This window comes from Salvelinus namaycush, chromosome 23, assembly GCF_016432855.1.
Source record: "Salvelinus namaycush isolate Seneca chromosome 23, SaNama_1.0, whole genome shotgun sequence".
Lineage (NCBI taxonomy): Eukaryota > Metazoa > Chordata > Actinopteri > Salmoniformes > Salmonidae > Salvelinus > Salvelinus namaycush.
In genome coordinates, this window is record NC_052329.1 from 15024085 (window position 1) to 15050316 (window position 26232).

The 26232-nt window shown below is 42.0% G+C and overlaps 2 protein-coding genes across 3 annotated transcripts; both read right to left on the reverse strand.

Moving 5' to 3' along the window:
• Nucleotides 1-604: 604 nt before the first annotated feature.
• LOC120018737 (28S ribosomal protein S23, mitochondrial-like) lies at nt 605-5301 on the reverse strand. 2 transcript variants are annotated; one of them, XR_005472246.1, is made up of 6 exons: nt 5082-5301; nt 4589-4768; nt 4422-4499; nt 4205-4328; nt 1206-1397; nt 605-1069 (listed from the first exon to the last, which is right to left on the reverse strand). XR_005472246.1 is itself a non-coding variant. In XM_038961943.1 (5 exons), the coding sequence occupies exons 1-5, from the start codon at nt 5123-5125 to the stop codon at nt 1260-1262; spliced, it is 564 nt and encodes a 187-aa protein (XP_038817871.1). In that variant the 5' UTR covers nt 5126-5301; the 3' UTR covers nt 1174-1259. The 2 variants fall into 2 exon arrangements, 1 of the variants encoding a protein (XP_038817871.1); XM_038961943.1 differs by lacking the exon at nt 605-1069 and having other exon boundaries at nt 1174-1397.
• Nucleotides 5302-6443: 1142 nt separating this feature from the next.
• On the reverse strand, nt 6444-22679 carry LOC120018738 (nitric oxide synthase, inducible-like). The gene is given in 27 exon segments (XM_038961944.1): nt 6444-6494; nt 6638-6832; nt 7002-7150; nt 7238-7359; nt 7506-7593; nt 7775-7985; nt 8208-8291; nt 8294-8379; nt 8511-8701; nt 8833-8911; nt 9042-9174; nt 9428-9602; nt 9939-9988; nt 10091-10195; nt 10516-10660; nt 10855-10937; nt 11071-11161; nt 11163-11251; nt 11501-11602; nt 11826-12000; nt 12613-12752; nt 12896-13037; nt 16169-16260; nt 21464-21626; nt 22052-22191; nt 22380-22478; nt 22575-22679. Coding segments are annotated over 27 exon segments (3285 nt in total).
• Nucleotides 22680-26232: the final 3553 nt, after the last annotated feature.

The window sequence follows — 26232 nt, forward strand, 5'->3', positions numbered from 1 at the left end:
GAAGACTGATGATCATCCTGATTAGAGAGAAGAGAAAAGGTAACCTGCAGAGGTTCTAATAACTGGTTACTTGGTATGTTATTCTGGTGTGCTTTGAGATGTTATTGAATCTGAAATACGCATGGAAATACACACATGCCAAGATTATGTTCAGAACCATATGCAATGTTGGTGTGGTGCTCATTTGAATTGTGGCAGTAGAAACTAATCTTAATTTAAATATAGTTGTGGAGTTTAATTATCAATCGTTCAGTGCATAGGTGTTGATGTCAATCCTTTCCTATCTGGTGGAATACCTTCCACAGATGTTACCTTGCATTTCTTTTAATGTGGCACCTGTGATGCTTATTTACTCATCCCCAGTCGGCTGATGTGGTTATGTGCTCAGTGGTATTTCTCTGTGAAGCAATACGGCATTAATATCTCCATTTCATCCCAGAAGCTCAGGCAGCAGACACTGCTGAATTAGACTGTCACAGCAGCAAATGGAGAATGCAATATCAACACTCACTCACAGCTTGCTTGTCTTGCATGAGTGTCCTACAGCGTGACTGAAAGATAAGAGGGTGAGCGACAGAGGAAAAATGGAAGAGAGGCCACATTCTAGAATATATATAATTACTTTAATGATCACTCGGTGCCAATCGATAATCACAGGGGTGGTCTGTCGAAAGTCAAAGCACACTGCAACGTAAGCATCATCTTGCAAGTGAATACTCAAGAGTTCAGTAGGACATACAGTATATAATACACACATTTAATATGCATTTACAGCCTTATGCATAACATCAGTCTTACAAGGTTCCAGAACAGAAATGTACAATAACTTGGAATCCTACACATTACCGGTAAAGAACCTGCAGTCAAGATAGAGGGTTGTGAAAGCTGCCCAGGCCCACCCAGAAATACTGAACAAGAAGTCTTTCTTGTTGATCCATTGTTCAGAAAGTCTGGACTGAGGAGTATCAGTCTGGTGTTGGACAGATACTGAAAGTCCCATTTTAGTCAGTGGAGGTGGATGGGTGGTTCCATCAGTAAAGGCTGCTGAGGGGAGGACGGCTCATAATGCCTGGATCGGAGCAAATGGAATGGCATTAAACACATGGAAACCATGTGTTTGATGTATTTGAGACCATTCCCCTTAATAAGCTCCAGCCATTACCACAAGCCCCCCCCCCCCCCCCCCCAATTAAGGTGCCACCAACCTCCTGTGAGTTCCATCTAGGTGAAGAGTGTGGTTGAAGCCATGTTGCAGAGGCCTACTGTGAAGTCACTGGTGCTTGTATTGGTGTCTCTTCTCCTGGTGTCTGTGTTTCGCCAGGTGCATCTGTCTGCAGTTCCGCCAGCATGTCAGTCAGCTTCATGCCCAACACTGGATCCCTGGTCTCTGACGCCACCTGCAGGTCAACAGGCAAAAGTGCAGCCATTCTGTTACAAACAGGACTCATGTTTGTAAGTGATTAGTATATACACTATACAGTACCAGTCAAAAGTTGACAGCCCTACTCCTACTTCCTGGGTTTTTATTTCTACATTGTAGAATAATAGTGAAGACATCAAAACTATGAAATAACACATATGGAATCATTTAGTAACCAAAAACTATTTATATTTGAGATTCTTCAAAGTAGCCACCCTTTGCCTTGACAGATTTTAACACTCGTGGCATTCTCTCAACAAGCTTCATGAGGTGCATTTCAATTAACAGGTGTGCCTTGTTAAAAGTTAATTTGTGGAATGTCTTTCCTTAATGCTTTTGAGCCAATCAGTTGTGTTGTGACAAGGTAGGGGTGTTATACAGAAGATTTGGTAAAAGACCAAGTCCATATTATGGCAAGAAAAGCTCAAATAAGCAAAGAGAAGTGACAGTCCATCATTACTTTAAGACATGAAGGTCAGTCAATCTGTAAAATTTCAAGAACATTGAAAGTTTCTTCAAGTGCAGTCGCAAAAACCATCAAGCGCTATGATGAAACTGGCTCTCATGTGGACCGCCACAGGAAAGGAAGACCCAGAGTTACCTCTGCTGCAGAGGATATGTTCATTGGAGTTACCAATCTCAGAAATTGCAGCCCAAATAAATGCTTCAAGTAACAGACGTCTCAACATCAACTGTTCAGAGACTGCGTGAATCAGGCCTTAATGGTCGAATTGCTGCAAAGAAACCACTACTAAAGGACACCAATAAGAAGAGACTTGCTTGGGCCAAGAAACACAAGTAATGGACATTAGACCAGTGGAAATCTGTCCTTAGGTCTGATGAGTCCAAATTTGAGATTTATGGTTCCAACTGCCATGTCTTTGTTTGACGCCGAGTAGGTGAACAGATTATCTACGCATGGGTGGCTCCCACCGTGAACCATTGAGGAGGATGTGTGATGGTGTGGGGGTGCTTTGCTGGTGACACTGTCAGGGATTTATTTAGAATTCAAGGCACACTTAACCAACATGACTACAACAGCATTCTGCAGCGATACGCCGTCCCATCTGGTTTGCGCTTAGTGGGACTATCATTTGTTTTTCAACAGGACAATGACCCAACACTTCCATTCTGTGTAAGGGCTATTTGACCAAGAAGGAGAGTGATGGAGTGCTGCATCAGACAACCTGGCATTCACAATCACCCAACCTTAACCCAATTGAGATGGTTTGTGATGAGTTCAACCACAGAGTGAAAGAAAAGCAGCCAACAAGTGTTTAGCATATGTGGGAACTTCTTCAATACTTTTGGAAAAGCATTCCAGGTGAAGCTGGTTGAGAGAATGCCAAGCGTGTACACCGCTGCCATCAAGGCAAAGGATGACTACTTTGAAGAATCTCAAATACATTGATTTGTTTAACACTTTTTTTTGGTTAGTACATGATTCCATGTGTGTTATTTCATAGTTTTGATGTCTTCACTATTATTCGACAATGTAGAAAATAGTAAAAAAAATAAGAAATACCCTTGAACGAGTAGGTGTTTCCAAACTTTTGACTGTTACTGTATATGCAAAAGTTTTTGGACAACACTTCAAATTAGTAGATTTGACTATTTCAGCCACACCTGTTGCTGTATAAAATTGAGCACCAGCCATGCAATCTCCATAGACAAACATTGGCAGTAGAATGGCCTTACTGAAGAGCTCAGTGACTTTCAACGTGGCACCGTCATAGAACATCACCTTTCCAACAAGTTAGTTCGTCACATTTCTGCCCTGCTAGAGCTGCCACGGTCAACTGTAAGTGCGGTTATTGTGAAGTGGAAACGTCTAGGAGCAACAACGGCTCAGCTGCGAAGTGGTAGGCCACACAAGCTCATGGAACAGGGCCGCCGAGTACTGAAGCGCGTAAAAATCGTCTGTCCTCAGTTGCAACACTCCCTACCGAGTTCCAAACTGTCTCTGGAAACAACATCAGCACAACTGTTAGTCGGGAACTTAATGAAATGGGTTTCCATGGCCGAGCAGCCATACACAAGCCTAAGATGACCATGGGCAATGCCAAGTGTCAGCTGGAGTGGTGTAAAGCTCACCGCCATTGGACTCTGAAGCAGTGGAAACGTGTTCTCTGGAGTGAAGAATCACGCCTCACCATCTGGCAGACCGACGGACGAATACGGGTTTGGTGGATGCCAGGAGAATGCTACCTGCCCCAATGCATAGTACCAACTGTACTGGGGCTGTTTTTCATGGTAGGGGCTAGGCCCCTTAGTTCCAGTGAAGGGAAATGTTAACGCTACAGCATACAATGACATTCTAGATGATTCTGTGCTTTCAACTTTGTGGCTACAGTTTGGGGAAGGCCCTATCCTGTTTCAGCATGACACTGCCCCCGTGTACAAAGCGAGATCCATACAGAATTGGTTTGTCGAGATCGGTGTGGAAGAACTTGACTGGACAGCAGAGCCCTGACCTCAATCCCACCCAACACTTTTGGGATGAATTGGAACACCGACTGTGAGCCAGGCCTAATCGCCCAACATCAGAGCCCAACCTCACTAATGCTCTTGTAGCTGAATGGAAGCAAGTCCCCGCAGCAATGTTCCAACATCTAGTGGAAAGCATTTAATACTCCATATTACTGCCCATGATTTTGGAATGAGATGTTCGACGAGTAGGTGTCCACATACTTTGGGTCATGTAGTATGTCTGTTTAGAGTATTTGGAAAACAGGCAGCCAGCATTAAAATGATTGAGTTGTATCATTTGAACAGTCTACTCACCGCAGGTCCACCCCTCCTCCTTAATACTAAGCCCTCAGCAAGGAGAGCTTTCCCAGTCTCCTCAAACAGGGACTGTTTCTCCAGCTCTCCCCAACTCTCTAACTCTGTATACTTCTCCACAAACCTACACAAAGGAAGAAAAAAAACAGGATTCCTCATACAATGCTGTATCCTAAAACTTGACGAACCTATGATCAATGTGATATATTGCCCATACCTTTGGCATGTTGAAACAAAGTTGGATTTAGTGAGATCAAAAGCTCTGGGCCCTGTTCCATACACCTCATAGAATTTCCTGGAACAGAGACCGATGCTGATCAACACATTCCTAACAGCTGTTGAATGGCAGTAAAAAGCTTAAGGCAACCCGTTTAATTAGCTTACGCTCTGATTTCATCCTCTCTGTAGAAGATGTCAGGCACAGCCTCTTCTTTCTTCCCATAGATCTTGGCCACTGGTCTGACATAAAGTGGGTCTTTCTTGGGTGGAAAGGCCTTGTATACATCATACCAAATGGGCTTGTCAGACTGTTTGACAACTCCAGAACGCATAAGATCTCTGACTCTGAAAATGAAACCAGTGAGTCACAAGCAAAAATGTAAACAATGGAGCAAATGCATTCTCAATTTCACATGCAACGAGCTAGACTACCTAGCTAACGTTAGAATGTATATTATGCGGAACCATAGCCTTGATAGCATTGACTACCAGTTGCTGAAAAGACACTCCAACATCAAATAAAATTGTATCTAGCTAACCTTAGCTAGACAACTCTAAAGGGTCAAAAAAAAACTAGATAGAATCCTCCAGTAACCTTGAATGACAGAAATTAAGCTGGCTAACGTTAGCTAGCTAGCAACACGACATTTTGACCTACCGCGTGAACACTGTTCCGAATTTTTCAAGTCGACTTCCAGCCATAATGGACTTGAATTTAACTACACTATGCGCGTAAAATGCAGCTATGTAATTATCCAGTAAACTCAAAGATCATAGTTAGCAAACACCAACTACAGGGCCTCTTTTCACGAGCATGGACGACCACCACTTCCGCAAGTTATTTCTGCAGGGATAATCTGCCCCGAAAGCGCAATGTAAAAACAGGGGGTGCGTTCCAGATCATCTACATTTTAAGCGCTGCAGGCACGGATATTCTTCTTCTATAATATCATGGCGGTCAGCAAACAATCATGTAAGTGCATGCCGCCACCTACTATGCTGGAATGTACGCTCAATCATGATCTGCTCAAATCTGAACTACCATGAAAATTAAATAAAAAACATAGAAATTCCTACTAACTTCTACCAGAAACACCAGCCCTGACATTAGGTCCACTTACTACAGGAGCAGCCATGGAAGCTCCATCATTCCACACTGTAGTTACACCAATCTGTCTTACAGCCTCTGCATACGATACATCATGACTAATTAAATATCTCTGAGCCTCTCTAGCCTCTCTCTCTGCACCTAACATCCACCACATGCTGCACTATGTTACCCCCACAATTACAACACTTCACCTTCACATTGCTCCCACATTCACCTTAATCATGTTCCTCTCCACACTTGGCATATATTTTCCTTCCTTTACATTGAACAGCTACATGTTCCATTCGTTGGCATTTAAAACACTTCAATGGGGATGGGACCAATTCTCTGACATTGCAACTAAGGAATCCTATCTGTACTTTCCCAGGCAGAAACTCCTCAAACCTCAGCATCACTGATAGGCTTTTACTTCTTTGACCTTCTTGCGGTCACTGATACTCTGAACCAGAGGCTTGCAAGAAGGCATCAACTACAATGATTATGTAATATTATTTTTATTCAAATTAATATTCACAATGAGTAAAACACATTCGGATTACAAGCATATTCCCATTATGTATAATTCAGATTCAACAATCCCACATTCTGTTATATTGTACAAACACTACATATACTTATCACCTATGCATCTATAATCTATCTTTAATATCATGACGTGAATGTAAATGTTATAATCATCTCTTTGAAATATACTTACAGTGCTTTAAAAAATAAAGTGAAAACAGTGAAATGGGGTACTTTTTCAAGCAGTGGGCCAAAGGATGGCTAGCTGGTTTGTTTGGGACCACCAACAGCTACAAACATGTTCCAAAGTGACAATCCTAATCTATCAACAAAAACAAAAACAGGGCATCACAAGCATAGAGGAAAATGCATGCTATGTGTAGATCTTTCTCCATCCCGATCACCTCACTTTTGAAACTGGGCTCCAAAAATGTCCTCATGGTACCTCTTCTGAATCTTCAAATAAAGAAACAAAAATACAAATCATAAAAACATTGTAAAACAATGTCCACTTACTACAGTATTGGAACTAGATTAAAAGGATACATGGCATTCACATTAGTTTTCATATTAGTGATTGAGAGGAAAGGTGAACCAACCTTTAGTTGGGCCAGGTATTCTCCTGCCTGTGTGAGGGTAATGCCAAGCTGGCTGCTCAGAATCTCCTGTACTGCTAGAGTAACTCCCTGGGCCATGTTCACACCCCCGCACACGTAGAAGTGACCCTCCTTCTGGTGCAACACACTCAGTACCTCCCCTGCCATCTTCTCCCTCAGGACATCCTGGACATAGATCTGCTGACACACAGAGGTCAAAGGTTAGGAATAGGAGGCACAGTACAGGGAGATAGGAAAAATGCTACGCTTCAATCTTCACTTGAATCTCAAGCCAATCAGATTCAATCAAGCTTTTCAAGTGCTCACTCAGTACATTATTTCTTTCCAAATGACAATGCAACAGTACCTTTGGGTGACCTGGCTGGCGGGAATATGTGGTTGTAACACTCTTCAGGACCCCTTGTCTTCTCATCTCCAGTGTCTCCTCTTTGTATAAATGGTCTGTCTCCAAACTCTGGCAGCCAAACACCAGGCTCATAGGACTTCCAGAGAACCCTGCCAAGACAAAACCATAGCCCTTAAGGTCAGAGATTTTGTATCAACAGACACACAAACAGACATACAGACACACACACACACTACCTGGGTGTTTCATGTCATGTAGCCGTTGTTGCCAGAAGCTTCGGAAGGGCGCAATGCCACTGCCAGCCCCCACCAGAATGACTGGAGTGCTGGGCTCTGCTGGGAGGTGGAACCCACCTGAACTGTAAACAATAACACAATCAGTTAGCTTCACTTGAAATAATAATCTCAATCAATTATACTGGGGATAGGCTACAACCAAGCATTTGGTACAATTGGAGAATGTACCAGCCTACTGACATACAGTATGTTACAGTACGTTCTATACCTGTAGATGAAACATGGTACCAGGTCTCCTTTCTTAATGGTATCCAGCCAGGTGCTGCAGACCCCGTGGTGAAGAGGACCCTGTCCATCTATCGGTAGTACAGAAAAATACAGTACAGTTACTTTCACAGCCAAGAGATAGCAGTTCAAACTCCTTTCAAAGCATTTGATAACTGATGTATTGTAATTTCTAAGTTGAGTCGCCCTGTCCTGTACCTTGGATAAGAATGTTTGCTAAGTGACCAAAATGTAAAATCTAATGTCCCATACCTTGTGTGTGATAGTTGAGCACTGTCAGAGTGAGATGTAGCTCATTGGGGTGGAGCTGAGGGGAGGAGCTGATGGAGTAGAGGCGGGGCTTGAGCAGGGGCAGCTCGCTGAGGAGGAAGGCTGCAGAGGGTTCTAAAGACGGGAACTCCTCCAGGACTTCCAGGAAGTTGGGAACACGGAACATCTTCCAGGTCGTGTACTCCTGAGAGTCCTGACGGCAAATTAAGACAGAAGCTAAATAACGAGAAAAATATCTGTTTATATTATTTTTTGGAAAGTGCATGGTTATATGTATGAAACATAGTATTTTCTTCAATTCTATACAATTCCAAAGGGTGGTAGGTTAAAGGCTTTTCTTTCATGATTTATCTCATTTTTATTTCAAGAGACAATAATGAACACTACAGTAGTCCTTGAGACAAACAGAAGTTACCTTTGCCAAGGTCAGCAGACGCTGGCAGTGCCCCTCCTGTCTTGCCAGCTGAGAGAGCTTGTGGAGGAGGTTCTGACACGGGGGTGCGTGGTCACATCCAGGAAGTAGGTGAGCGCCTGAGACAAAGGGCATGCTGGGATGCGTCTGACAGTCTGCCAGTTTTTCTCATCATCTGTTGGGAAATAGAAATGCAGAGTCATTTTAACAGTGTCCATTTTTTGAAGATGATGTCTTCCTAAAAAAAAAATCGGATTTTACCGTGGTTACCTCAATCAGCACCATTATTACTGAATAGTGTTTTACCAAGGCAGGAGTCAGCGCGGTATTCCAGTCGTAGGCACTGGTTGGTTGGGGGTGTATGGGGAAGGAACTTTAGGATTCCAGCCACCAGTTGAGGGAGATTCCCTGGGAAAACACCAACATGGTCTCCTGGAGCAAAGTTCATGACCTCTGCACTTGTCTCCCTCTCCAGCTCCACCAGAATGGTGGACCGGCTAGAAACAAGAATGACAATGCTGAATTAAACCCTGTCAAAATTGAGTCCTGTCAAAAATGTTAAAAGTATTGCAACAATAACAATGCTAGTGGGTAAAAAAAATTGTGTGGCAGATGACAAGAAATTAACCTTGAATGGGGGCTCTGTAGATTCTGTCTCCTCTTCAGTTTCATGGGGAAGACAGTTTTAGAGTGAATGGCTGAAAGTGCTGCGAAAGAGAGGACAGTGAAAATCATCACGTACAACTGGCTGACTGAAATACAAGATTAGTTTATAATGCTTTATAGTGCTACACCAGTCCCTTGTCAAATGTCCATCCCCTGGCCCAGGTGTAGTACCTGTGATGTGGTCCTGGGAGCAGCTCTCCAGTGCTACGCGGTATCTCAGAGGGTCCCAGGCCTCGCAGAGTCGCTCTGCCCCAGGGAGCTGCAGACTCAGCTGTCCCTGGATGTTGAACTCCTTATAGGCATCCTGGAAGCAGAGAAAGCGTGCTTAGGCTCAATTATTAAATACACTATGTAGATCAATATGATATGCAAATGCTTATGAGATTAAAGATCATAACAGGTCTTTTTTGTAATGTTACTTGAGCATATAGTTCACACACCAGGAGTATGTTAATATGTATATTATAAATACACATATATACACTGCAAAAATGATCGTCAACACGTAGCTAAGATCCACTTTTAAGCCAGAGAGCCATCCTTCCTTGTCTGCCTACCTTGAGAGCGGTGAGAGCCCAGGCAGAGAAGGCCTCCTCCTGTCCGTTCAGTTCATCCCCCTCTCCAGTGGGCGTCACCCGCTCTGCCCCCAGCTCCTCCAGCTTGGCATCCACGGCATGGGCGAACGCACAGAACTGTGGGTACATCCTCGAGCCCAGTCCAAACACACAGTACCTGGGGGAGGAGAGGGGAGATATGACCAGTTTCAAAACCAAAGAGAGGTGACAGAGACTGTAGTCAAGCCGCCACTTCATCAAATTAGTACATCTTAAAGACATGTACATCACAGGAGGTTGGTAGCACCTAATTGGGGAGGACGGGCTTGTGGTAATGGCTGGAGCAGAATCAGTGGAATGGTATCAAATACATGGTTTCCATGTGTTGGATGCCATTCCATTCGCTCCGTTCCAGACAATATTATGAGCTCCCCTCAGCAACCTCCACTAATGTACATGTACAGCACAGTACGGAGAGGGCAATGCAGAGAGAAATGCTTGAGATACTACTTACCTTAACTTGTTCCTGAGATACTGCAAGGAGAAAAGCTGCTTCTTGAAACTCTAGAGAAATAAATATTAACATGTGGTGAATATTTAGACATTACATTTTATAAATGTGGGGGAAAATATTATTGTTAATATCTTCAAAATACAGAAACACACCTCTCCATTTCCAGGGGAGTCTCCATTCCCAAAGGTGCTTGTTACCACAACCAGAAGGCTCTCCTGTTCCATGTCACTGAAGTTATAGTCCTCCATACAGAGCAACTTTGAAGATATACAGAGCAGCTTTAGTTAACTTTGTAAAATTTCTGTGAAATTCTGTATTTTGAGGACAGTAGTGACTTAAGACATCAACAGATTTTCCATTGTACAAGCACATCTACTAGCTAGCTAACTCCCCATTGCTTGTTCTGTAAATGAACTCTAAATGAGCTCAATATAGTCCTCACATACATTTAGGTTCCAATTAAACTAGAGTTTTACATTGATTCACAGTGCTTAACACACACAAATGCCCTGAAGCATATTAGCCTGAGGCAGTAGGCCCCCTATCATCCTTCATAGAGATGAGATGGATCTCCTACCCTGCAGTTGAAGGCACAGTTTAGCATGGAGTTCAGTCTCTGGGCCAATGTCTGTGATTTCCCTGTTTCAGTAGCGTACAGGACAGTGCAACGCACCCTGTTAGCCAGCACTCTGCTCATAAGGGTTGAAGAAAAGAGCGCCGCCCTACAGGAGGGAACCAGCCATGAATGATAATACTTTGTAATGCATTATGAGCATGGTTTAGCTCAACCTCAACCATTATGTGCATTTATAGCTATGTCAATAATATGATTAGGACTGCATTCTAATTTATAACGCATCATGACTGTGTTCATAAAGCATTAAAGATATGGGTGTCATAGTCCATGTAAGATTACCTGGCCACCGCTTTGAAGCTGATCTGTTGCTTCCTCAGGCACTTCTCCCCATTTTTCCAGACATGGGTCGTCCAGGGGTCAGGCTTCAAACAACAACAACAACAACAGTTACAGATGATCATTCAGCAACTGCCCTGTTGCCCTGGTGGAGCTTAACCAGTTGAATGACATAACCTATATACTATGCACAGTACAAGATGGTGTCTCAGTATCTACCTGGTAGTAGAAGAAGGGAGAGAGGATGTAGTTGACCATCTCCTGGTGGAAGACGGGGGTGAGGGAGCCAGACATGGGAGGAACCAGCCAGGCAGCCGCCACGCAGCCGGAACTCTGTCTCCATGTGCTTCATAAAGGACTCGGCTGCAGAGTGGTGGTCTGTGATGGTCACCTTGTTCTTCTACAGCGTACAGTAATGAGACAACAGGAGTACATTTATCTCAAGGAAAACTCCAGTTGATGGCTGAACAGTTGTAGCATCCTCTGGCTAAATATTATGGGATGGAAGTATCTTATTTTAAATTGTAGGTATTAAAAAAACAAATTATGTAACATAACAACAACACAACAACAGCAACATAACTTGGGATATCTACTGGGAAAAACATGCCTTTGGATTGGTCCTGTATACATGAAAACCATAGGTTACCTGGAAACTGTATATGACTGCAACATTGATGGTCACCAAGGCCTGGTCCTTCCACAGTGAGGACAGCTTGTGTGTCTCCAGGCCCATCCTGCGACCAACTTCCTGTACGGACAGGAAGCCAAAACATCTACAATCATTGCATCATTATCAAGTCAGCCAGGGTTGTGTTGCAGAGGTATGAAACAAGAAAAAGAAATTAAACAGAAAATTATGTTTTTGGTTATTCCAAACGAGGTTTCCTCCTCCATTTCAAAACATGCCCTACTCCTGCTGAGCACGACCCTGTGCTGTAGCCATGGTGAGTACCTGTGAAAGTGAGCCTTACCTCCAAGACGTTATAACGCTGATAGTCACAGAAATCCCTCACACCAATTTCAGTGCCCATGTACCAGCCATTAAAGGGACAGGCTGTGAATTCAAGTCCACCAATCTCCAGCAGCATGTTGGACACCGCAGGCACAGCATACCACTTCAGTCCAAGGTCTTGGAACCACTTATACCTAATGAGGAAAGATCAACACAATATATCTGATAATAATATATAAAAGAGCATGCCCAAAAACACCACCACTAGCATAGATGTGATTAGTTTCTATAGTGAATCATTCAGTCCTCAATGTGACACCTTTTTCATACAGAATGAGTTACGCACACACACAGTTGACGTGCTCACTCTACCAAAGGTGCTTGAAACACTTGACTCAACTCAGTATTGTGTCCAGTGAAACGAATGAAGGACCACTTTGGAGTGGTTAGACATTTAAATAAAAGAAAAGGCTACAGGTCATTGGGCCCTCCTAGACCTGGCTTTGGGAAACTATTTGGATAAAGGAATGTGCTGCGTAGTTAAGTTCTATAGAGCTCTTCACTCTCTCCTATTCAGCTCTGTTCCTCAAGAGCTCCAGACGGAGGACTTTAAAACCTTTTTTATAGTTCAAGCTCTTGAGCGACTGGGGGCAATGGTTTGATTTTACCCAGGCAGCTACATAAAACATTGATTTAATTAGATAACTCCTACTTAAAAACATCACCATGGCTATGGAGGCCTGATGATCTGAATACTATGTGTCTCTGATGAATCAAATCAATGGCAAATCTAGTATGTCACTCACTGAGGGTGTTCCATGGGAACCTCCAGGATCAGGTGTGGAGGGATTTCATAAAGGTCTGGGTCCTCCCCGTTGACCTGCAGGACTAGTGGCAATACATCGAAGAGGCCGTACTGAGGTTTCCATCCAAGCTGGATACAGATCTTTAAGAACACAGCACAAAAGTAACAGCAACTTTAAAAATGTATATTTTCAAACAAGCACATACAGTATGTGAGCCTGTTTGAATGCGTGTTATTGAAATAGCTGGGTGGATCCTGGTGGCTATAGCTACTTTATATAGTACCTCAGTGAATTCTACACTGGATGGGTCTCCCTGGATACTGCCATCAGGCATCTGGTAACCTGCATACTTCACCAACTGGCTGTTCCACACCCGGAAATCTTGCATGTCTCCCTTTCTCAGAGGGAAGACGGTAATCGCAGACCTGAAATAAATAAGACACAAGAAAGAATAAGATATGTAATAACAGACAAACTGAAATACTCATGGAAGGAGCTTGTGAAACTGGCCCATAACAGAGTGAATGTCCTACAGCAGGATTCCCCAATAGGCGGCCCTTTGGCAATTTTATTTCCAGAGAAAAAAAATAACAAATTGCCTAATAATTTAGTTGTTGACATAAAATACTAAAATCTAGGAAATCAGCTCAAAGTGATTTTAATTTAAAAACATACGCAATATGCTTCTCCCCCGTATGGGGGGGGGGGGGGGGGGGGTGTCTAAGGGCCTGTGACTGACAGGGGCCCTAAAAAGGATTAGAACATTAGGTACATTTTTTTCAATATTACATTATTAACCTATCATCATTAATATATTATTTTACTTACAATGTACTAATAAAAGTAACGGTTTCTTTTTCTTTTCTTGTTTTTGGCAAAAAGTAAACATCCAGAGAGCCTCTGTATTGCCCCCCCCCCCCCCCCCCTCCAAAACGAAAAGAAAGAAAAGAAAGACAGGAGAGAGAAAAGAAAGGGCGACAGTATGTCACCCAATTTTTCACAAAGGAAGGTGGGTGTAGTCCGTGAGTGGTGGAAATTAACCTGATAGCTTAGTCCATAGTGAAATAGGCTGTAGTGTTTACATTTCGCTCCTCTTTTAGCCAACATTTAATCAATGCAGGCAAACGTTTAGCAAGCTATTCATAATAAATCAGTTGTCCCTCCCCCTGCCTGGTGCCAGGCCCAACAGATGCAGCTTCAGGCTCAGCAGCCTTGTCTCCCCATCCCCATATCCCTGAACCAGCCCTACTCCCAACGGAAGAAGGAGGTGAGCAGCATTGTGTTGAATGACATGTCAGTTGGCATAATTGCAGGTACTGCAATGCATTGAAACAGTAATGTGATTCTCCAGTCAGGAAAAATGGAAGAGATGCAGGCTCTTAGAGATGGATGGGAGTCTCTCCAGTCTGAGGCAACACTGATTGCTATGCAAATGGGTGTTGCACCTCAATTTAGCAAGGAACACAGCCGCCAGAGGAAAAGGAAGAGATTCCATGATGAAACCTCTCAAGAGACAGCTCAGGACAGTGCAGCAACGGTGTTTCAGAACACAGTGTTTTTTACTGCTATGGACAACATCATAAGTGAATTGGACACTAAGTTCCACACCACTGCAGAAATTGTAGAATACTTTTCTGCTGTTCTGAAAGTTGGGCAGATTAGTGAGGATAAAGTCCCTTCTGTGTGCCAACCACTGATCATGAAGTATTCCAGAGATCTTTCACCTGAGTTTCAAAATGAAGTAAGACACCTGAACACTGTATATGCTGCCACTTTCCCCCCTAACTTGTCCCCTCTTGGTCTCCTGAATGCAATTTGTAAGATGCAGCTGCAAAGCATTTTTGGAGAAGTGTGCATTGCTTTACATATATTTTGCACACTGCCTGTGACTGTTGCTGGTGACGCGAGAGCTTTCAGTAAGCTAAAACTGATAAAAAACTATTTGAGGTCCACTATGTCCCAGGACAGGCTTTGCAGTCTTGCCATGCTGTCCATTGAAAGTCAGTTAGCTAGAAAGCTGGACTTCAAAGACTTGATCCGTGACTTTGCTAGCAAGAAGGCTCGGCGCTGGGCTCTTGGTGAGTAAGGCTGAGCAAGGGCCAGTGATAACTGTTAAATGTCATGGCTATGGATATTGGGTCACTACACACATGATGCCCACAGACTGAGAACAATATATATTTCAAAGCAATGGCTGGATTGCCATAAAATTTGTTGTGCACAATCAAGACCAAGTGGAAGAAACCTATTGATTTAGTGACTACCTGACCTTTCCTCTAGCGCCACCTTCAGGCCATTTTCATTTCCATTTTGTTTTCCATTTCCACTTTTACAGCTGCCTATTTTCTAGTTGGTATGTATACTTAGTTAGAAAAATTGGCTGATGATTTTATTATTTTATTTGTTATATCATTCTATAGATGATAATGTTAATTTATTTTAATTGAAGAGGCTAATGTATATTTAAGTTATATTAATTTTAAGTTATTCATTAATGTTAAGAGAATTTTCCATTCAAGAATTTTACCATTAAAATTACATTTAGACTGTAAAAGATTTCTTATAGACGGGTGTTTCAGTTGTTTGGTCTTTTTGATTTATTTAATTTAACTTTTATATAACCAGGTAGGCTAGTTGAGAACAAGTTCTCATTTATAACTGCAACCTGGCCAAGATAATGGTCTATCAATAATCAGATCAGTAGCATGAACAGGCCAACCAGATCAGTAACATCATTTGCATGACCATACCAACTTCATCCCCAGGCTGGATGGGCGAAATGCCCAAAACCCTGCCCCCCTCCCCTTTATGATGGAGCACATCACCTGAGGTATGTCTAATTTAATCTGGTTAGGTTCCAACACATTGTTTAGCAATCCCCATTTTAGAACAACAACATTGCATTCACACAGATCAATATGCAGTGTACAAACTATTTATAACTATGTTCCGGCCCCCGACCATCCCTTCAAGGAAAAATCGGCCTATAGCTGAATGTAATTGTGGATCCCTGACCTACAGTATTGTTCTCACGGAGTAAAGGGTTGAAGGTCCAAGTCAAGTGCAATAAATAACGCATGAGACAGGAGTATTAGTAGAATTACTTTTACATTGGTGCATTTACATTTTAGTATTTTAGCAGACGTTGTTATCCAGAGCGACTAACAGTTAGTGAGTGATTTACAGTTAGTGGGACAAATCTGTAGTTTACATTTTACACATTTCTAACTTCATACAGGGTTGATCCTTACTCAGTGTTTTCTGCCCTCTGCCTCATTACCTCATACTTCTCTATCCTTTCCTGTTTCACAAAGAATGCTGCAGTAGTTAGGCTACCTCAGAAAGTAGGGCTGTTGGTCACCTAGGCCTAGATTCAATCTGTGTCGAAGCGTGATTTAAATCGAAAGGCAATCTTCCCGCATTCGCAGAGACTGCATTCACGTAAACACTGCATATGATCTCTCAATTGAAAATGACCTTATAGTTTCAATCGCGCTATAACGCAGATGTTTGGATTGAAACTAGTCCCTGCTCTTTGTCCCAACTCTTTGTTTACCTTAGGCTTCCTCCATTTGTGGCAAACTGTAAGTGTTCGCACAGAGACTTGAACATATCCTGAGTAGTCTTGCACTTTCTGGCATCAAACACCTGCAGAACAATCCAAGAAACATGTTGGTGAGTATTGGTTAAGTGGGACACCTAGCAAAGCTTTATATGTGTACAATAACATAACAAAAAAGCAATGCCTGTGTGTTAGTGAGGAAGTATGTGATGATAAAAAATGTATTCAATGGGCGTGACGTCATTGTGGGCGTGGCATCCCGTGTAATGACATGTCTCTAAAGTCATAATGGTAAGTAAAATGACATAGGATTCTGAGATAAATAATGTTAAGCTTATAAAAAATTAAGAAAGGATATTCAGCTTTTCATTACAACATATTTTGTAAATGTAAATCAAAATCAAAATTACTGTAAATGGTTATTTTACTACTCACCTTTATAGAATATTTGCTTACTGCCAAACTGGGACACCCTGTTACTGTCAAACTGGGACACTCTAGGCCATTTTAAGGCAGTTCTTTCCCCCGGGGGATTATGAAATACATGTTGTTTTCTTAACAGAAATCAATTTTCTAAATAGGATCAAATGTTCAATTACATTTTCCTCAAATCTGCTATCATCTAGCTTGCAAGCAAAAGCTATCATTGCTGCATTTTACTTGGAAAGATATTACCTCACCAACATAAAAAATCCAGCTAGCTATATTCATAACCATACAGCTAATATGATGACTAAAAAAAGTGTATTTTACTGACGCTGGTGAAAATAAAACAGTCATTAACATGTTTGAGGGGTGAGGTCTTAATGGTTTCATTCTACAAAATGTCCACTAGAGTGTAGTTTGAAGCTGGTGTACAAAACCGAAAGTAAAAGACAAAAAAAGAACTGGAAACATTACAATAGCACACATAGAACAGATCTACCACTTCTTAGACTTGCTTTCAGGTAGAATGATGGATCTATAACTCACATTTCTATGTGAATTTGGTCGGGTTGCCCAAAAAGTTACATATTGCCACTTTAATGTTCCACAAAATTACATAAAGAATGTTTTAATACATTTCATTTGTATGAATAATTGAAGTTTATTATAAAAATATAGAAATTTCTCATATACTCTAATTTATCCTTCTTTACAATAAAGAATGAAGTGTCCCACTTTGACTATCAAGGTGTCCCAATTTGCCAGTATCTACAGAAAAAATGTGGTCTCAGGACAATTTGTGTTTGAAGAAGAGCCATCCATCCTGTGTTATATTGTTTGGGTAGACTGGAATGAAAACAATGCCTTCTAATAATTTTTATTGAATATGTTATTAGTTATTGGTGGTTTTTAGATAAACTACTAATGCCATGTTTTAGTCCGCTGGAGAAAGCGAGTCGTGCTCCCTGGGCTACATCGGGCTGTAAGGGACGCAGTGGGACATTTGAAGCAGAGGTCTGAATAGTTGGATTGGACACGTTCTTTGACAGTTTCTGATTACTGTTGCTGGGTTTTATAGTTTAGGTAACACCAGTTAATTTGAGCATTAAGTTCATGTATTCTAACATTATAATCTGTTTCCATTACGTGGAACAATGTCCAGTCATTAAAGTGGATTGCAGTTTGAGTTTGAGTTTATTTTATTTTTACAGTCACAGTGGACATTAATTAACGTTTCAGTTAAAAGTGCCGGTTTTAGCCAGAGGGCTAATTTTCAACTGCAGTCCCTGGGCAGGTTATTAAAAACAATTACAATAACAATACAGACAATCAATGAGCAGTGAGCACACGCAGAGCAACATAGAACAAGTAACACGTAGCACGCAAAAAGCAACTAAACAAAATACATAAAAGTGTTTCCACACTTTACCAGCTACAGACAACATGGAAGGCATACCAAGGTCTATACCATGGTCCAAACATACCAAGACAGTAGTGAAGAGGGCACGACAAAACCTTTTCCCCCACAGGAGACTGAAGAGATATGGCATGGGTCCTCAGATCCTCAAAAGGTTCAACAGCTGCACCATCGAGAGCATCCTGACGGTTGCATCATTGCCTGGTATGGCAACTGCTCGGCATCTAACCATAAGGCTACATAGGATAGTGTGAACGGCCCAGTACATCACTGCGGCCAAGCTTCCTGCTATCCAGGACCTATATAATAGGCGGTGTCATAGGAAAGCCCATAAAATTGTCAGAGATTCCTGTCACCCAAGTTATAGACTTTTTTCTTTGCTACCGCACGGCAAGCGATACCAGAGCGCCAAGTCTAGGACCAAAAGGCTCCTCAACAGCTTCTACCCCCAAGCCATAAGACTGCTAAACAAATTAATAAAATCGCCACCGAACAATTTACATTGACCCCCCCCTTTTGTACCCTGCTGCTACTCGCTGTTTGTTTGTCATCTAAGCATAGTCACTTCACTCCCACCTACATGTACAGATTACCTCAACTAGCCTGTAACCCCGCACACTGACTCGGTACCGGTGCACCCTGTATATAGCCTCGATATTGTTATTCCTGTTGTGTTACTTTTTATTATTACTTTTCATTTTAGTTTACTTGGTAAAAATGTTCTTAACTCTTCTTGAACTGCACTGTCGGTTAAGGGCTTTTAAGTAAGCATTTCACGGTAAAGTCTACACTTGTTGTATTCGGCGCATGTGACAAATAAAGTTTGATTTGATTTGATTTGAAAGCGGTAATACACAGCTAGGGAAATTTTCACTAGTCTGATTGGCCTCTAGTCATGGGAAGCTCTCACAGAGAAAGCAGATTGACTAAAGGTGCTTTTCCTTAAGGGAACTATACAGTCACCTCTCATAGCAGACCTTGTAGATCTGCTGCCATAGGTTTGGGTTTTCTGTTTAACAAAAGTACTGAGTGGAGGGGGAGCCAGGCCATTTAGGATCTTGAATACAAGACATGCGTCGGTGTATTGCACAAGATTTTTCCAACTCAGGAGCTCATGCTTCCTGAGGATGCAACAGTGATGATGGCTAATTGGGCTTCCAATCAAGCACCCTGAGAGCCTGTTTGTAGACAGACTGAATGGGCTTTAATGTTGTACAGCAAGCTTGGGCCCAACTAGTCAAGCAGTATGTTAAGTGGGGGAGTATCATAGATTTGAAGTACAGTTTTGCTTCCTCTGTAGTCAAACAATTTCGTATATATCGGAAATTAGCTAGGTTGAATTTGGTTATTTGAGTTACCTTTTTCACCTGCTTTTTAAAAGAGAGGTTTGAGTCAAGTATGATGCCAAGGTACTTAAAATCGGATACCAGCTGGAGCTTCTCCCCTGACACATAGACATCTGGCTCAGTGGCATCAGTTGCCCTCTTTGTGAGGAACATGCAGACTGGATTTTTAACATTGAGACGCGAACATGAGTCACTGAACCACTTTGTAACCTGGACCATTACAGTAGTGAGTTCTTGTGCAGCTTGTTGTTTGCTCTTTGCATGCACATACACTACCGTTCAAAAGTTTGGGGTCACTCAGAAATGTCCTTGTTTTCCATGAAACATACACGATATGAGTTGCAAAATGAATAGGAAATATAGTCAAGATATTGACAAGGTTCTAAATAATGATTTTTAATTGAAATAATAATTGTCCTTCAAACTTTGCTATCGTCAAAGAATCCTCCATTTGCAGCAATTACAGCCTTGCAGACCTTTGGCATTCTAGTTGTCAATTTGTTGAGGTAATCTGAAGAGATTTCACCCCATGCTTCCTGAAGCACCTCCCACAAGTTGGATTCTGCTTGATGGGCACTTCTTACTTACCATATGGTCAAGTTGCTCCCACAACAGCTCAATAGGGTTGAGATCCGGTGATTGTGCTGGCCACTCCATTATAGACAGAATACCAGCTGACTGCTTCTTCCCTAAATAGTTCTTGCATGGTTTGGAGCTGTGCTTTGGGTCATTGTCCTGTTGTAGGAGGAAATTGGCTCCAATTAAGTGCCGTCCACAAGGTATGGCAAGGCGTTGCAAAATGGAGTGATAGCCTTCCTTCTTCAAGATCCCTTTTACCCTGTGCAAATCTCCCACTTTACCACCACCAAAGCACCCCCAGACCATCACATGGCCTCCACCATGCTTGACAGATGGCGTCAAGCACTCCTCCAGCATCTTTTCATTTTTTCTGCGTCTCACGAATATTCTTCTTTGTGATCCAAACACCTCAAACTTAGATTTGTCTGTCCATAACACTTTTTTCCAGTCTTCCTCTGTCCAGTGTCTGTGTTCTTTTGCCCATCTTAATCTTTTCCTTTTATTGGCCAGTCTGAGATATGGCGTTTTCTTTGCAACTCTGCCTAGAAGGCCAGCATCCCGGAGTCGCCTCTTCACTGTTGATGTTGAGACTGGTGTTTTGCAGGTACTATTTAATGAAGCTGCCAGTTGAGGACTTGTGAGGCGTCTGTTTCTCAAACTAGACACTGTAATGTACTTGTCCTCTTGCTCAGTTGTGCACCGGGGCCTCCCACTCTCTTTTCTATTCTGGTTAGAGCCCGTTTGCGCTGTTCTGTGAAGGGAGTAGTACACAGCGTTGTACGAGATCTTCAGTTTCTTGGTTCAGTTAATTTCTCGCATGGAATAGCCTTCATTTCTCATAACAAGAATAGACTGATGAGTTTCAGAAGAAAGTTATTTGTTTCTGGCCATTTTGAGCCTGTAATCGAACCCACAAATGCTGATGCTCCAGATACGCAACAAGTCTAAAGAAGGCCAGTTGTATTGCTTCTTTAATCAGTTTTCAGCTGTGCTAACATAATTGCAAAAGGGTTTTCTAATGATCAATTAGCCTTTTAAAATGATAAACTTGGATTAGCTAACACAACTTGCCATTGGAACACAAGAGTGATGGTTGCTGATAATGGGCCTCTGTAAGCCTATGTAGATATTCCATTAAAAATCAGCCGTTTACAACTACAATAGTCATTTACAACATTAACAATGTCTACACTGTATTTCTGATCAATTTGATGTTATTTTAATGGAACGGTAGTGCAGTGTAGTGGAGTTCTTAAGCTATTTAGAATGGTATCATGTTGGGGGTTAAGACAATGGGATGATTCTGTAAGGTGTTCCAGAAAGCATATTTTCATAAAGTGTCCCACTTTACCAATACTCATCCTCATCATTCATTAGGCTAACCTACACATAGAACATTACACATATGCCCATGTGCATGCATGAAAAACACATACAAGAATATAATAGATACTGATATTGATTCCTAATAGATAATGAGAAACGGAAATGTATCTTCTGCCTTGTAGTATGTTTTCTTACTTGTAAATTGGACCACTGAATCCTGCCGATGCATCTTGGGGCGTTCCTCCATGCTTGTCGAGCACCAAACACTAATTCGTCCATAGTCAGCGAATAGGTTCCTGTGGAACCTATCTCCATAGCAACTTCCTCCAATCTGGCAAGGTGGTGTTCAATTTTGGAGCTATGCATTTGGGATTAAATTAGGGTATGTGTAAATCATTGAAAACAAACAAATCATAAAATAGAGGGAATTTACATTTTTCCCATTGCAAAACTTTTGTAAGGCCCACATAGATGCTTCATAAATGATCTATAAGCAAATTTGTACAATAGGCTATAAAGGTTAAGTGGCTTAAATATTTTCCCATACTGTCATAATTTATGAAGGCTCTAAGAATACATTGTACAGAAAAGGCTTTATAAAGGCTCATAAATGAAGTACAGAAAATATAGGCTAGAATCAATAAATGCCTAAAAGGCATTAAACAATATTGCAATTTTAAGCAACACTGTGTCTTTTACATATTCTGCACTTGGGGTGAACAATTTTGGAATAATAATAGTCATCGTCTTTAGAGAAGTATTACACTTAGGCCTATTACTTACATTTTGAAGGATTTGTAGTATTGGTTGATTAGGTCGATCGCCTGAGGTAGGATCTCAAGGGGAGTATCTTTGGGACAGCGCATTAGAGCCTTGGGAGTCATGACAGAACCTTCACAAACTTGTGATGTACATTGTTGGTTCTGCATATGAAATAAAATAAGACCGTTTAAATTAAAATGTATTGCTTTATTTTATAGTGTTCAATCTTTACTGAAATAGAAAACACTCAAATTGAGGCGCAGCTTCATAATTTGAGCAAAAAAGCCAAGCAAATAAGTTGCGGTATGGTACCACGCCACACACAAAGCATCATAAACTGTAAATGCACCTTAACTGCCTGGTGGTGCAGCATATCATTGAGACTTGAGCCATCCTTCACGTTACGCACAGGTATAGACAACGGACACCTGCTTGCTCTTGTTTCCCACTATGGGATGAACATAGAGGAGAAACGGGTTTAACATATGTCGCTTGCTTTTAGCACATTTTCTAATATTATTTCAGCTGTAATCTGAATTCGTACCTTCTTTGGTTTAGTCTGGAGAGCTATTTTGGTTTCATCATCTTGAAGCACCATCTCCATAATTGTAAAATAAATGCAGTTCATTATCATATATGGAAATGCCATTTATCTAAATAATTTAAACATTTGTAGCCTATTAGATCGAAATGTAAGTGCTTATAGGCTATTTTGCTTTGAGTGAAATCATTTTGAATTCCTTGGTAACAAACAAACATGAATATTTAGTTTAATTAAACAAATTTAAGTTAAAATGTGCTCAATAGCCTTCAGTGTTGTGGCATAAACTCTTTAAAACGATCGAATTCCAATTATATAATATCCCAGTATTTACTCTTACCTTGAGTTAGGTGAGACATGCATCAATTCCTCTCTGAAACTTTTCCTCCTGAGATTTTTCAATTTATACCTGCCTGTAGCGAAACATGGGCAGGCTTCTAGGAAAATTCCCTGGTTGTGTTCCAGGTAGGTATGCTAAAATTAATTACAATTAACATTTTTGTGGCCAACCGGTTTCAGTTGTTTGGTCTGCCAAGAATCAGATCAGTAGCATGACCAGGCCAACTAGACCAGTAACTACTGCAGTCCAGAGGTTTTCCAGGAGTGTGGAGTGCTATACGTAACATTATGGGAAACAAGACAGCTTCCTGCATTGTAAAAAATATTGTGCCCCTTTTACATAAAAAACGCAGGTTACTATTTGCATCAGCTCTTTAAGTAAATCCAACAAGGAGGATCTCTTATTAAGTATAATATATTTCGCTTTTAGTGTATTACAAACTCAAATATATTAAATGCAAACAACTAACTGGATCTCAAAAATTCCTTTCATTCAACTTAATTTTATCAGGTTCTGTAATGCGTCTGTGTGTAGGCCACAATAACGGACCGCAATACAATAAACAATCACTCACAAACAAACATGGGGGAACAGAGGGTAAATAATGAACAAGTAATTGGGGAATTGAAACAAGGTGTGTAAGACAAGGACAAAACAAATGGAAAATGAAAAGTGGATTGGCGATGGTTAGAAGGCCGGTGACGTCAACCGCCGAACGCCGCCCGAACAAGGAGAGGGACCGACTTCGGAGGAAGTCGTGACAGGTTCAGATTATTATTTTTTTTGTTGATCTTAAGTTCTTCAAGTCCCAGAACTAATGTTATAAGTTTGATATGCTTAATGTAATCAGTTACATAACTAATATTGTAAGTTTAATTTGCTGAATTTACTCAGTATCGTAATTGAAAACATAATATTAACTTTCACTGCTATGCGGATGACACACAGCTGTACATTTCAATGAAACATGGTGAAGCCCCAAAATTGCCCTCGCTAGAAGCCTGTGTTTCAGACATAAGGAAGTGGATGGCTGAAAACGTTCTACTTTTAAACTCGGACAAAACAGAGATGCTTGTTCTAGGTCCCAAGAAATAAAGAGATATTCTGTTAAATCTGACAATTAATCTTGATGGTTGTAAAGTCGTCTCAAATAAAACTGTGAAGGACCTCGGCGTTACTCTGGACCCTGATCTCTCTTTTGACGAACATATCAAGACTGTTTCAAGGACAGCTTTGTTCCATCTACGTAACATTGCAAAAATCAGAAATTTTCTGTCCAAAAATGATGCAGAAAAATGTATCCATGCATTTGTTACTTCTAGGTTAGACTACTGCAATGCTCTACTTTCCGGCTACCCGGATAAAGCACTAAATAAACTTCAGTTAGTGCTAAACACGGCTGCTAGAATCCTGACTAGAACCAAGAAATTTGATCATATTACTCCAGTGCTAGCTTCCCTACACTGGCTTCCTGTTAAGGCAAGGGCTGATTTCAAAGTTTTACTGTTAACCTATAAAGCGTTACATGGGCTTGCTCCTACCTATCTTTCTGAGTTGGTCCTGCCGTACATACCTACACGTACGCTACGGTCACAAGACGCAGGCCTCCTAATTGTCCCTAGAATTTCTAAGCAAACAGCTGGAGGCAGGGCTTTCTCCTATAGATCTCCATTTTTATGGAATAGTCTGCCTACCCATGTGAGAGACGCAGACTCGGTCTCAACCTTTAAGTCTTTACTGAAGACTTATTTTCTTTAATAAAACGAAGAACACTTGAAGAACACTTGAAGAACACTTGAAGAACACTTGAAGAACACTTGAAGAACACTTGAAGAACACTTGAAGAACACTTGAAGAACACTTGAAGAACACTTGAAGAACACTTGAAGAACACTTGAAGAACACTTGAAGAACACTTGAAGAACACTTGAAGAACACTTGAAGAACACTTGAAGAACACTTGAAGAACAAAACAACAAAACGACCATGACGCTATAATAACAGAGTGCTGACATGCAACTACACATAGACAACTACCCACAATACCTAAGTGGAAAATGGCAACCTAAATAGGATCCCCAATCAGAGACAACGATAAACAGCTGCCTCTGATTGGGAACCAATTCAGGCCACCATAGACCTACAAACACCTTGTCACGTTCCTGACCTGTTTTCTCTTGTTTTGTATGTGTTTATTGGTCAGGGCGTGAGTTTTGGGTGGGCAGTCTATGTTTTCTATTTCTACGTTGGGATTTTGTGTTCAGCCTGGTATGATTCTCAATCAGAGACAGGTGTCTATCGTTGTCCCTGATTGAGAATCATACTAAGGCAGCCTGGGTTTCACTTGTGTTTTGTGGGTGTTTGTTCCTGTGGAGGTTTTGTTGCCACACAGGACGGTTTCAGGTTAGTCACGTTTGTTGTTTTGTTAATTTGTAGTGTTTGTTGGTTTGCCATTAAATCATAAATACTTACCAATCCGCATCTTGGTCCGATCCATGCTCCTCCTCGTCTGAGGAGGAGAACGACATTGACAGCCGTTACAGAAACACCCACCAAACCAGGACCAAGCGGATTGGAGAAGGACGGCAAGAACAAAAGCAATGGAGAGAAGAGGAATGGACATGGGAGGAGATCCTAGACGGTAAAGGACCCTGGGCAGAGCCAGTGGAGTGTCGCCGCCCCAAAGCGGAGCTGGAGGCAGCGAAAGCGGAGAGGAGGTTGTATGAGGCTAAAGCAAGGCAGAGCGGCTGGAAGCCCGAGAGGCTCACCCAAAAATGTCTTGGGGGGGGGCTAAAGGGGAGTGTGGCGAAGCCGGGTTGGTTACCTGAGCCAACTCCCCGGGCTTACCGTGGAGTGAGAGGGCGTCGTACTGGTCAGACACCGTGTTATGCGGTAAAGCGCACGGTGTCCCCAGTACGCGTGCTTAGCCCAGTGCGGGCTATTCCACCTTGCCGCACTGGGAGGGCTAGGTTGGGCATCGAGCCGGATGTCATGAAGCCGGCCCAACGTATCTGGCCTCCAGTACGTCTCCTCGGGCCGGCGTACATGGCACCAGCCTTACAGGTGGTGTCCCCGGTTCGCCTGCATAGCCCAGTGCGGGCTATTCCACCTCGCCGCACTGGCAGGGCTACGGGGACCATTCAACCTGGTAAGGTTGGGGAGGCTCGGTGCTCAAGAGCGCGTGTCCTCCTTCACGGTCCGGTAGATCCGGCGCCACCTTCCCACCCCAGCCCAGTACCATCAGTGCCAACACCACGCACCAGGCTTCCAGTGCGTTTCCAGAGCCCTGTTCCTCCTCCACGCACTCTCCCTGTGGTGCGT